This window comes from Muntiacus reevesi, chromosome 4, assembly GCF_963930625.1.
Source record: "Muntiacus reevesi chromosome 4, mMunRee1.1, whole genome shotgun sequence".
NCBI classification, from domain to species: Eukaryota; Metazoa; Chordata; class Mammalia; order Artiodactyla; family Cervidae; genus Muntiacus; species Muntiacus reevesi.
In genome coordinates, this window is record NC_089252.1 from 137,614,496 (window position 1) to 137,626,520 (window position 12,025).

Consider the following 12,025-nt stretch of genomic DNA (forward strand, 5'->3'; position numbering starts at 1 on the left):
AGAAAGGGGAGCTGCCTGTCCCCAAACAGGATCTAACTAGTTTCTTCCTCAGATGCTTCTATAAGAAATGTCACTTTGTGTTTAACTTAGTCCTTGTCAGTCATTTTAAGAACTGCATAATGTACATGTCTCTGGGTTGGGAAGATACCCTGGAGAAGGAAATGGCAACCCACTCTGGTATTCTTGCTTGGAGAATTCCATGGACAGAGGAGCCTAGTGGGCTACAGTCCATGGGGCTGCAAAGAGTCATCCAGGACTTAGCTACTAAACAACAAAAACAATATGCATGTCATACATCAGTCTGCCAGATAATGATAGTTGATAATGGTCCTTTGATGGTAAGCCATTTTGCCATAAGATAGAGTTCTCTAAAAACGTTCTGTTAAAACATATTAAATACTTTAGAGAAATGTTGCCTTTGTTTTAGACTCCTCTGAGACTATATATGTGCGTCTCCATGGATGAGTGATCTTTGGCTGCACTTTTGGCTCCAAACATATGCTTCGTTGTTAACTAGATAAGGTAGAAGTTGTAAGTTATATGCCTTATGGTTCCCCATTGTATAGAATCATGGATATCCTTTTCTGTATTATAAATTCTAACCTTATGTTACAAATATATTGGTTTCAAGATAAATTGATCTTTTAAATCTCACATTCAGAAACATTTATATATATTCAACATTTTCAGTCCTGGGAGTGATCCACCATTTTTACTTATAACCAGTGAGTGATTTATGAGATCTTATAGCTGCTTTTTATTTAATAGAATATCACTGTGTATAAATCAGTAAAACCAGCAGGAATGGAAATAATGACAAATATCCAAGGAAGTTGTGAGATTTAAATATTGTAATACTGTGATTAACAAGAAACATTCTTTTGTCATTTAGTTGACCGGAGCATATTTCTTACGTATATGTATATATTTGGTTCTTACCCCAAGGTTTCTGACTCACAACTCCTAAAGCCTTTGGAATTTGCTGAATAAGAGCACTAAAGCTATCTTTTGTTATGTTAATAAGTGATTTTGGAAGGCACTTAGGTAACCTAAGGGGGCAGGGGGGCACTGCTTGCTAAGAGACCCAAAAGGTCAGGAGAGTGTCAGAACTTCCAGTCCCTCCCCCTCACCTCCTGGGAGGGCAGAGGTGCTAGAGACTGAGTTCGATGCCCAATGACTATGAAATGAAGCCTGCATAGAAACCCGAAAGGACAAAATCGGGAGAGCTTTCTGATTGGTGAACCTGTGGAAATTGGGGAGAGTGGCGTGTGCTTGGAGAAGGCATGAAAGCTTAGCACCCTGTTCCCATACCTTGCCTTGCACCTCTTCTATCTAGCTGTCCCTGAATTGTACTATTTTATAGTAAATGAATAATCTAGAGAATAAAGAGCTTTTCTATTCTGTGAGCGACTCTAGCATATTCCTCAAGTCTAGGAGGGGGGCTTGGGAACCTCTGGTTTGTAGCCAGTTGCTCAGAAGAACATGTAACAACTTGGGCTTTTAATTGGCATATGAGTAGGGAGGGAAGGCAGTCCTGTAGGACTAAACCTTTAGCCTGGACAATCTGACCTCATCTTTAGGCACATGGTTTCAGAACTGAGTTGGATTATAGGAGACACCTGGGATTTGCACACTTTCAAGTACATATTGTAAGATGTATTTAAAGACTCTTTACAAGTGGATGCTCTAAGCAAATAATCTAGTTAATGAAAAATTCTATTTAACATAAGCAAAATATTTCAGGCTAGAGATTTTTAAAATTCTAATCTATTATTTTATCTATTTTTACTAGAGAGATATGAATTTCACAAGAAGTCAAACACAGTGATGCCATTTGCTATGTTTTATTTTGCTATTAGCTTGTTAAACATAACATGCAAATAATCAAAAAGAAACATACACATGACTTAAGGGGAAACATAATTCTAGAAAAGAAAAGTTTCATTAGGTAAGTATATATATATTCTTAACACTAAAAATACTGCTTTAAATGTATGTAGTTTCATGATTTTTGTCTAGTATTTTGCAGAATCATTGGCCTCAAGATTTACCATCTATTTTTCAGTTAAACAAATTTGAACATTGAAATGTGAACATTTGAGCATTGAGATAATTTGCTTCAGGACTGTAAACATCCATATGCATGTAATCCATGCTTTTTGACACATTAAGATTTAGAAATTATAAAACTTGACTTTCATGAAACCAATAAAAAGCTTTACACATCATTTGACAGTAGAGATGTAAAAAACACTAAATTTACAAATAAAGCATTAAGTTTCTTGTCAAGGCGTGTGTGTGTGTGTGTGTGTGTGTGTGTGTGTCTGTGCTTGTGATGAAATAGGCCTGCCTTTCATCTTCTCTTTTAAAAAAGTAGCAAAATGTTTACAAAACATTTTCCCTTAGAATTAGAAATTTATGAAAGTAATAAACAGCATCAAAAAATGAATACTATAAAAACTGACACACAAATAAACATAACCATAAACTGCTGCTCCAGGCTACACCTCAATGTAATTGGAATCAGTAGACATTAATTAACAGTGATCTCATTCGCGACACGTAGACATTCATACATATCAGGCGGCAGACTAGTTTGGGTGATGCGATTGCCATCCAAACGCAAATGTTTGATCTTGGAGTAGGATAGGGGTCCCAGGATCTTACAGAAGCTCTTTACATCAAACTCTGGAAAATTAAAGAGTGAAACATTTCAATCTTTTCTTTCAGTACATGAGCTTGAAACCATCATTTAAAAAAAGAAAATCTTTAAGTCTATAATAATATCCAGTAGAACTTCTTCCCACTTATTTGATGTATCTTTGAATTTAGAACTATTAAAGGAATATTTCAGACTTCCAAAAGCCCCATAATATTTAGTAAAGAATACCTATGGTTAAGACAGAAGATTCAATTAATGTTTGAAGGAACAGAACTTAAGCTCTTAATGAAACATCTTTTTAGTATTATTTAAGTTCTTGATTTAGAAATACTGTATTATAGAAAGATATGCAGTGAGCCTATCATGTTATCTAAGCATTATTTTGAAATATTAAGTCAAGCCTGAGGAAATCTAAGATGGGGTGCTGTTACATGAACAGTCTCAGCAGAGTAAGGATTCTGAGTTTTTGCCTCTTAAAATAAAAAGGGTTAAGTAGATGAAATCTAGAGAGTTTTCCAACAACCACACTTCATGACAAAGATTCAAAACTCCAATGCAAAAACCAAATCATGGAATATCCACCATCTCAGTCCATGTCCTTTTCTTCTGGGGTCAAAAAGTTGCCACAAATGAACATCTGATTTAGTTTTTAATGGACACCAAGATGGTTACTAGATAGCATGACCTGTGTATGTACATTGAAACCGCCTATGGTAGCACAAATCTATTTCAGATTAACTTTATGCCGGTCCTTTATCTTGTTATTTTTCTTTCATTTTTCAACTCTAGCTAACAATGACTTCAGTTGAACCCCAAACACACTGCAGTCTTTCCCTCTAAGATGTTGTCTTAAATTAATCATCTGTCAAATTCCAGAGATTTTTCTTTCAGTACTGCCTCTGAGAAAGTATGGAACAATGGAAAATAACATGGGTCTAGGCCTATATTAGTTTTCTATCTCTGCCATTTACCTTCTGAAACATTTATCAGAGTTTCAAGTATAACATATCTATCACACTGTGTGGCATGAGGATTTCATCAGCTAAGGTATGTAGGGCACTTCACACAGAGCTAGCACATTACTGTGTACTGAATAATTATTGGTGTCCTTTTCTTTTTCTTTCTTCTAAATTGCTTTATACTAGGAGGATCTGTGACTAGTCTAATGCTTAAAGTTGCAAGTTTGAAAGATGAGAAGTAGTTTTTGACTGTACATTTCCTAGTATAAGAAAAGCATTAAGGAACTCTCTTTATCTTACAATGTGGGCAACTGGTATGTGTAAATATTATGCAGCAAGATAAACTAAGTTGAAGACACACGTGCAAAGTCACATGACAAGAATCCCTGAAATGTGTATACCTAAGTGTCAAAGATAAGGAAGGGAGAAAGGTAACTACTCACTTGCAAATGACTAAACGTGCTGGGAACTGGAATTACAGTCTCAGCTTGGCACTGAGACGCTGCTGGCATCTCTCTCTTGGTCTATCTGTCCCATCTTCTACACTGGCTCTCTTTTACTCATACAATGAAAACTGATTTTTCCACTTTCAAATGCCCCTGCATTTATATCTTTCGCCTTTCTTGTCTCAGAGTAGGAGGTAGTCTTGCTCCTGCTAACCCCCACCCACCAAATCTAATGAATTTCTTCAGCCCTCAATCATCTTAAATTCCATTAGCATTTTGGCCTGTCTGAGTATCCTTTTTCCTGACCACAAAAGTTTATAATGTGGGACCATATATTGCCACATAGTGAATTTTCCCCTGGAAACAACTCTAAGGGTTTAGCTCTGATAGCCTGACTGTATTGCATGACAGGCAAGCTTTCCAGATGCAAGAAAGAAGACGTGGCATTGCAGAGCTGGCAGTCACGATTTCCTTCATGAGAACACCCCAACTCTACTAGGAGTTACATGAAACTGTTGCAGAATTATAAAGTAGCATATTAATAAGGCACAGTGCAATTTTTTTCTGATAGGAGTGTCAATATCCTTAGCCAGTATGACAAGGGGACCAAGTTTTATAATATACACATGTTCAATTTCAATAGATTATTTTGCACATAGAATTATTTACTGTGTGAATCAGTGTTTCCCACCTGAGTTTTCATTTTAAAAACTTCGTCTGTGAATTACAGGTTTTTTCTTCTGCCAACTTCCATTAAAAAATAAGGTGGATATTGGTGAATAGTCAACTTATGATCCGAATCTTTATAGCTTAAATTGAAAAATGTGCCAGGAGATCAGGAGAGTGCATAAACAGCCCAAGTGGATCAGGTCAAACTCCTACCCAGCAGATAAATGAAAAATAAACTACAGAAGTAAGAGAAAGGAAAGAGAAATGATGGGGAAATCAAATGAGGTTGTGTGTAAGAAAAAGAAGCTCTGTAATTCTAATAAACTATATTCCAGATGCTTATCATAGTCCTTAAACTTTTTCACAGTCCTCATAAGAAACACTGTGAATACTGCACACACCAACCATGTCAGGGAAAACAGAGATGGATGATGGTCATGATAGCAGAGTAACATGTTGAGTGCCAAGTGAAGACGTCAGAGGAGACCATGAGTGGATGCGGCTGCTCTGGGGACAAGTAGGAGAGATATGTTAAAGTCTCTGGTGATTGTGCCTCCTCTGGACTTGAATTCTCCCTTAGCTACATATTGTCGACACAAATTGAAGTCATAAGGAGGCAAAGAATAACAGATGAAAATCAAGAGTTAACACAGCAGAATTAATTAGCCCAGAATATTAAATTTGAAGAAATGAGTGTTTAAATTCTATATGACCTTAATAATTTCTTATCTGGATACTCTAAAGAAAAGCCACATACTGGATAAACAACTAAGCTAGAATTCTATATTCTAGAGAAATATTTTGTTGGCATTTTTAGTTTTTTTTTTAACCTGGAGCCAATTTAATATTTGTGTCACATGACTTAGGTATTTAAAACCTTGAGGAAGTATCAATCAATCATAGGCACAGTTTTCTACTTACTTTCAAGTTCATTGACCTCCAGGTAATAGTTTTCAAGGTTTTCATTGACCGTCGGTATGCTTTTCAGCTTATTATAGGAGAGATCCAGCTCCAACAAAGATGATACATTAAAAGAATTTCCAGGTACTCCACTATCAGCCAGTTCATTATGAGACAAACGCAGATACTGCAATGCACTGAAACGCTTGAAATACTCATCAGGGATGTTGCTAATCTTGTTGTTGTCTAAGTAGAGAGTTAGAAGAGATACTGGGAGACTAGAAGGTAGTTTGGTCATCTGATTGAAGCTCAAGTCAAGGTATTCGAGTGACTTCAGACCTTTCAAAGCAGCTGAAACGGCATCCTCTTTCAGCTGATTGTGCTGAAGGTGGATAAAGGTCAGGTTAACCAGTCCATCAAAGGAGCCAAGCTTAGAGATTTTGTTGTGAGTGAGCTGCAGGTCCACCAGAGATTTGGGAAGTGGGCCCACAGATTCTGTCAGATTGTTGTAATTTATGTGCAGCTTCTTCAGTTGCTTCAGTTTAGAGAAAACTCTTCCTTTGATCTTGGAATTTTCTAGAAGGTTGTGGTCGAGAATGAGCCACTGCAGGTCAGTTACGTTTTCAAAGGCCTTGTCATCAATATGGTCAATCTGGTTATTCCTAAGGTAAAGGTACTTGATTCCAGGAGGTACCATGGGCACACTCTTCAGTTTCAGCTCATCGCAGTACATGGCTGTTGGATAGCTTTCAGGGCAGTTACATTCTGGGGCACAGTTTGGTGATGACCTCCCGTATATTGATTGGGGGAAATCGTAATACTCATAGTAATCAAGATAGGTGCTGCTGGCACTGCCAATTAATGCCAAGAGGAGAGGAAACACACCTAGATTCATTTTGGCAAATGCTTTGAATCCTAAATAAAGTGAAAATATGTATTATAAAATAGTATTCTTTCAGGAGAAGTATACTAAGAAGAAAGAAAATGCATTCGCAAATGTGAATTTTATTATTTTAGAGTACTTTTTTTGTTTTTTTACTGCACTAATGATGTCTGTTTGTTTTTAAGCATTAGGATAAGGATGTAAATTTACAATGTGTGGGGAAGGGAACAGATTCTAGGACAGATTGCATACACTGGCGCCCCCTTCTGGGCGAGCTAGGCCTAATTGTTCCAGTCAACCTCTCTCCAGGTCCTTTCCTTAATTACATGGATTCCTGCAAGAGGTTTCTGGGAGGTGCCCATTAACCACCATGTTAGAGAGCAGCTTCAGAATACCTTCAAAACCAGAAGAAATACAAACAAGAAGACAATTGTAAACTGGACCCTCTACCCCACCATTCAACATCATTAAAATATCGCATTAAAAAGATCCTTCCTGAGAACATGGGCAATCTGTGATTTTGTCTGGAAGAACATTGTTCTTATGTGTGTCTGTTGGAGATGGCTGGGGGTGGGGGGATGATGGTGGTGGTGGTTGGGTGCTGGGGAGGGTGGAAAATTCTTTTAGAAATGTCTTTATTGCTGACTCTGAAGAAGGGAAACAGACTTCTTAAGTGGGGGTTGTGCATATTATGTCAACTTTTGTTTAACATTCTATACTTTTAAGCACATTACAGAACTCTGTTTGAAAATTAGTATTTAGTGCATTTGTTTTAGTAAAATTATTGTTTTTTAGTCAAGGAAATGTCACGAACTCTAAACAGTTTTAAACCTAGAAAGAGATCTAACTGATAGAGAATGATGCTCTTTTCAAAGTTTTGAATGAAAGCTTTTCTTTCTCTCAGTCACTCACAATTTGTCTACCTTCTTCATGTTAAAATTTGAGAAGGCAGGTTTTGCTTATCTGGGTTTAAGCACTCTCACTGAATGAAAATGGGGAAGAACAGGAAGGTCTGCATTAAACAGTGGGCATTAAGAGCCATGTAGGAAAGGATCCATTTGGGAAGCTACATTGAAAACAATTTGTATCAGTGATCTTCACATGTACCTGTTGCTAAGGTGAGGATCAGTGAAGCACATTTCAATTTCTTGGGAAGTAAAGGGTTAGCAGTATAGGTAAAGGAAAATAGGATATGAGTTGGGCTTTGGTGGAATGAAGAGTTATAGCTGAGCAATTGGTCACTCTGGGAGGGAAACTGTTACTGTGAAGCAGCATCCACATTCCAGTGGATACCATAAAATAAAATCTCTTCCTGTGAGAAACAGGTACAAGCTTTTGGATCTCGGTAGTTTGGGATAAGCAGGATTTTCTGCTTTCAGAAATTTTCAACATCTTTCTTTAACTTGGAATTATAAAATACTTAAATTTAGCAGATGAAACACTCAAAAGGATTGTTAGGATCACTCTCATAACAGACACAATGTAACACGTAGCCAGACTCTTAGTGAATTATTCCCTAAGATTGTGATGGAGTCATTAAATTTAGTTGACAGGACTTGGCCATGAGGACTAATGTAATTGTAGGATTCTTTATAAATTTACAGTATATTAATGCTGTAAAGATTTGTCTTACTTTATTGATAAGTCCACCTTATTTTAATTCAATATACACTAAAATAGACATGGGAACTATAATGTGAGTATTGAATCGTAATGAAAAATGCTTCCATATTTTTTGGCAGAGTCAAAACAAGGACTCTGAATTCAAAGAGAGTTTGTAACCATATAATGACTCCATTATGAAACAAAAACACTCTTTACTTTCCCCTAGTTATTTCAAATACCTGTGGCTATGAAAAAAAGGCTTTTTTCCAAACAGTAAATCATGTTTCCCAGAATTTGTTTAAAACATATTCCTGTTTCTTGAGACATACATCCACAACCCAAATCTTTAAAATTAACAAAATAAAATTAAGTAATCCTTTTGTTCAGGTTTTATAACAGCATAAAATGTTTACAGCAAGTCATAACAAATTATAATGACATACCAGTTGCAAAATATTTTGAATACTGATTGAAATGGCTTTCTTTGTTCCAAACTCAGTTCTAACAAAACTAACATATAGAACTACTTAGCATAAAATAGCAAACATTTTAAATGCCATACTGTTTCACTGTGTCTACTCTCTAGTGAAACCTTGAAACTTTTTATAACATCCTTTGCTAAGGAAGGCATTATAGGCTGTATAAAATGTATCTCAAATTCATAAATCATGGAAAGTAGATTATGCAAGATGTGAAAGTAAATGCTCAAAACTGGATTTGCTGTTGAATAGCAATTGGCAAAGTTGCTCTGGAATTTTTTTCTGTTCTTATTACAATAAACACTGTCCCAAACCGTCAGCATCCCCGGTGCTATAGTTAAAACAGCACTTACCTTACTGTCTGGACCCTGCTTTCGTTAATTCTTAAAGCAGATGCACTATGGACAAGAATCCACCAATATATGCTGTAAACTCTGTCAGGACGGAACTGGCTGCCAGATTCTTAGTGATACAAGAGCTGAGGGGGGGTGGAAACCCAGCCCAGTCACGCCAGTCTCTGAATGGAGTTATGTCATTGTGGGGATCTTGTGGTGTGGCATGCAAACACTCTAACGAGGTGCAGGTGGGCTTGGTGATCTAGGACAGCCCAGCTCACTCCCTATGGAGTAGGAGATACGTGCTGCTGCTGATGCTAAGTACTAACCCAGCCCAAATAACCTAGCTTTTAACCCCAAATGGAGTCCTGCTGCAAATGAGGTATCTGCCGTGAGAATGTTTCTCTTACAAAGCCCTTTACTTCTATAGCTGTGACAATTGAATGCAGTTCTCTCAGCCAGTTATCATGTTCCTGCAAAGGTCACGTACATCATCAACTGAATAAACCATCTCAGGAAAATGTAAATGAGCAGACTCAGGAGAATTGAATCCTTTTTGCTCATTGCCCTTGAAATTTATTCTTACTTGGACCAACTTAATTTTTGGCCAAAAGAGAAACTTACATTAGTTTCTAAAATATTAAAATGCTTCATTTATACTGTGATACAAGTGATAAGTATCAACATTTCCAGTTTGCTTATGTTAAGCAGACTCATTTTATGCTCTTCAGGTCTGGAACCAATCAGTAATATTCTGCCTGTTTCTTATTTTGTGGATTTAATTTAGGAATTCATCCAAAACCTGACTTGGGAATAGTATTCTATAGCTTATTGCCAAAAAACATAAAAGAACATGAAAAAATAAATGTATACTAAAAATATCACAAAGTAATCATTTTTCACTGTCATTGCATGCTAGCAATATATTTTTTTTCAAAACTGAAAGTTATGCTAAGTTGCATTCTCCCAAAGGCCTGGTTTGACATATGTTTCCTTATCATTTCCTGACGCAGGCTTCTAGAAAATGAGAATCTACTCAGTTCCTTGTCTATTTCATTTTGTGACTGTATCAGCTTTGTAGCTTTTTTATATGATTTTTCCATCCAAATTTTTCATTTCCTCATGTTTATAAGAATTCTTAGAATCAGATACTTTAAGTTGCCACATTGTAAGATTTTTCCTTTTCAGATAAATATGTGACATTTTAGCTATGAGATTTTTGAAAATTAATTTAATCTCCATGATCAATAATGCATTTGCCTGAAAAATTACTATTAGTGTAAATGCCTCATTTTTGTCAGAGAACAGTTTAAAAACTAAAAACAATCTTCTTCGAAGTAACTAATACAATTGTGAGGTAATTTGTAGCATAACATTTTAAGAAAATCTTAGAAAGACCTCTGTTTTACATGGGTCTTCACCAGTAGTTCAGTGGTAAAGAATCTGTCTGCAATGCAGGAAATGCGGGTTGATCCCAGGGTCAGAAAGCTCCCCTGGAGAAAGAAATGGCAACTCACTCCAGTATTCTTGCCTGGGAAATTCCATGGACTGGGGAGATCTTGGTGGGCTATAGTCCATGGGGTCAGACAGGACTGAGCCACTAGACAACAACAACAAACACAGTTTTACAATAGAGGACATAAATAAACTTAGAAGAAATTAAGAAAAAAAAAGGGGGTAAATTGATCAGTCATATATAATTAAATGTCTCATTGTAAGAAGATAGCTAAAACAATACTAAGCATTAGTATTGTCAACTTCTATAGCCTGCAACTTTGTTTGAAAAATTCCAGCTATATATTCCAAGGATTTTTCTTTTGAGCAATAATGTGTTGTCTGTAACAGAGTTCAAATGCACTAAGTTGGATTTAGCTTATTGTGAGGCTGATATTGTCCATATATACCTTTTTCTATAGAATTAGTTCTGTGAGGCCAATAATTGGATACTATTGCACATTTTAAAGCATATTTCTTAGGCTTATTAGAAAGAAATGAAATTAATATTTGCAGTGTATCTAATTTATCCCATGCTTTATTCTCAGAATTTCACATATTTCTAAGTTTAAATTTCATGCTTTAAAATCCATTAAATATTATTATCACATTTTCAGAGAAGTAAAAATGGAGACTCAAAAATTCTAAATAATTCACTGAAACTCACCTAACAAGTAAGTGGAAAAACAAAATCATGAGCACCTTCACCCACTGGAAAGAGGGTGGACATCATGGAGCTAGGAAAAGGTATTTAATTAGTTTAAAATATTTTCTAGGCAACATTATTAACAGTTGAGAAAATGCATAAATATTAGCCAGGCAAAAGTTTTTAAAAGGCACAAGTTTAGCTAAGCAATGGTTTCTTTCTTTGTACTTCACATACTCACATTCTCCCATATGCACTTGTTAGACCTTCTGGGTGAGGTTTGAGCTTTCCAACCCAGTGAATGGAGATTAGGTCCTTTGCGGTAATGGATGTGGGAGATTTCATCAGAATCTATGTTAAAACGATTGAGTTGCCACGTCAGCCTATCAACTGGACTCCTTCTGTTACTTGAGACCAGCAAGGATGATGAAGAAAATCATTGCTTCACCCACCTGGTTCTGAATGGGCTCCCCTGGTGACCCAGATGGTAAAGCTTCTGCCTGCAATGCAGGAGACCCGGGTTGGATCCCTGGGTTGAGAACATGCCCTGGAGAAGGAACTAGGGAGCCACTCCAGTCCTCTTGCCTGAAAAATTCCATGGATGGAGGAGCCTGGCAGGCTACAGTCCATGGGGTTGCAAAGAGTCAGACACTACTGAGCGACTTCACTTTCACTTTTCTGAATGCAACCTTGGACTTCTCAAAGCCCCAAGGCTCACAGCAACTTGACTGTCCTTGTGTCATACATTCCATAATATATGACAGAAAAGTAACAGTTGGAAAGTAGTGAACATGCCTAGTGGCTCAAAAGGCAAAATGCAATGCAGAAGACCTAGGTTTAATTGCTGGGTCAGGAAGATCCCAGTGGAGAAGGGAATGGCTACCCACACTCTTGTTCTTGCCCGGAGAATTCCGTGGACAAAGGAGCCTGGTGGGCTACAGTCCATG

The 12,025-nt window shown here is 36.9% G+C and overlaps 1 protein-coding gene across 1 annotated transcript; it reads right to left on the bottom strand.

The window, feature by feature from the left end:
* Nucleotides 1–1,824: 1,824 nt before the first annotated feature.
* LUM (lumican) lies at nt 1,825–9,175 on the bottom strand. The gene is made up of 3 exons (XM_065934192.1): nt 8,957–9,175; nt 5,658–6,551; nt 1,825–2,688 (listed from the first exon to the last, which is right to left on the bottom strand). Exons 2-3 carry the CDS (start codon nt 6,529–6,531, stop codon nt 2,534–2,536), a joined length of 1,029 nt encoding a protein of 342 aa, XP_065790264.1. The 5' UTR covers nt 6,532–6,551; nt 8,957–9,175; the 3' UTR covers nt 1,825–2,533.
* Between the last annotated feature and the right edge of the window lie 2,850 nt (nt 9,176–12,025).

What these genes read in the sequence shown, in the direction of transcription:
- LUM (XM_065934192.1), bottom strand. Translation starts at nt 6,531, where the DNA reads ATGAATCTAGGTGTGTTTCCTCTCCTCTTGGCATTAATTGGCAGTGCC. An exon ending in GGAGGTCAATGAACTTGAAA is followed by an intron (nt 2,689 to 5,657) that starts GTAAGTAGAAAA and finishes TTAATTTTCCAG; the next exon opens with AGTTTGATGTAAAGAGCTTC.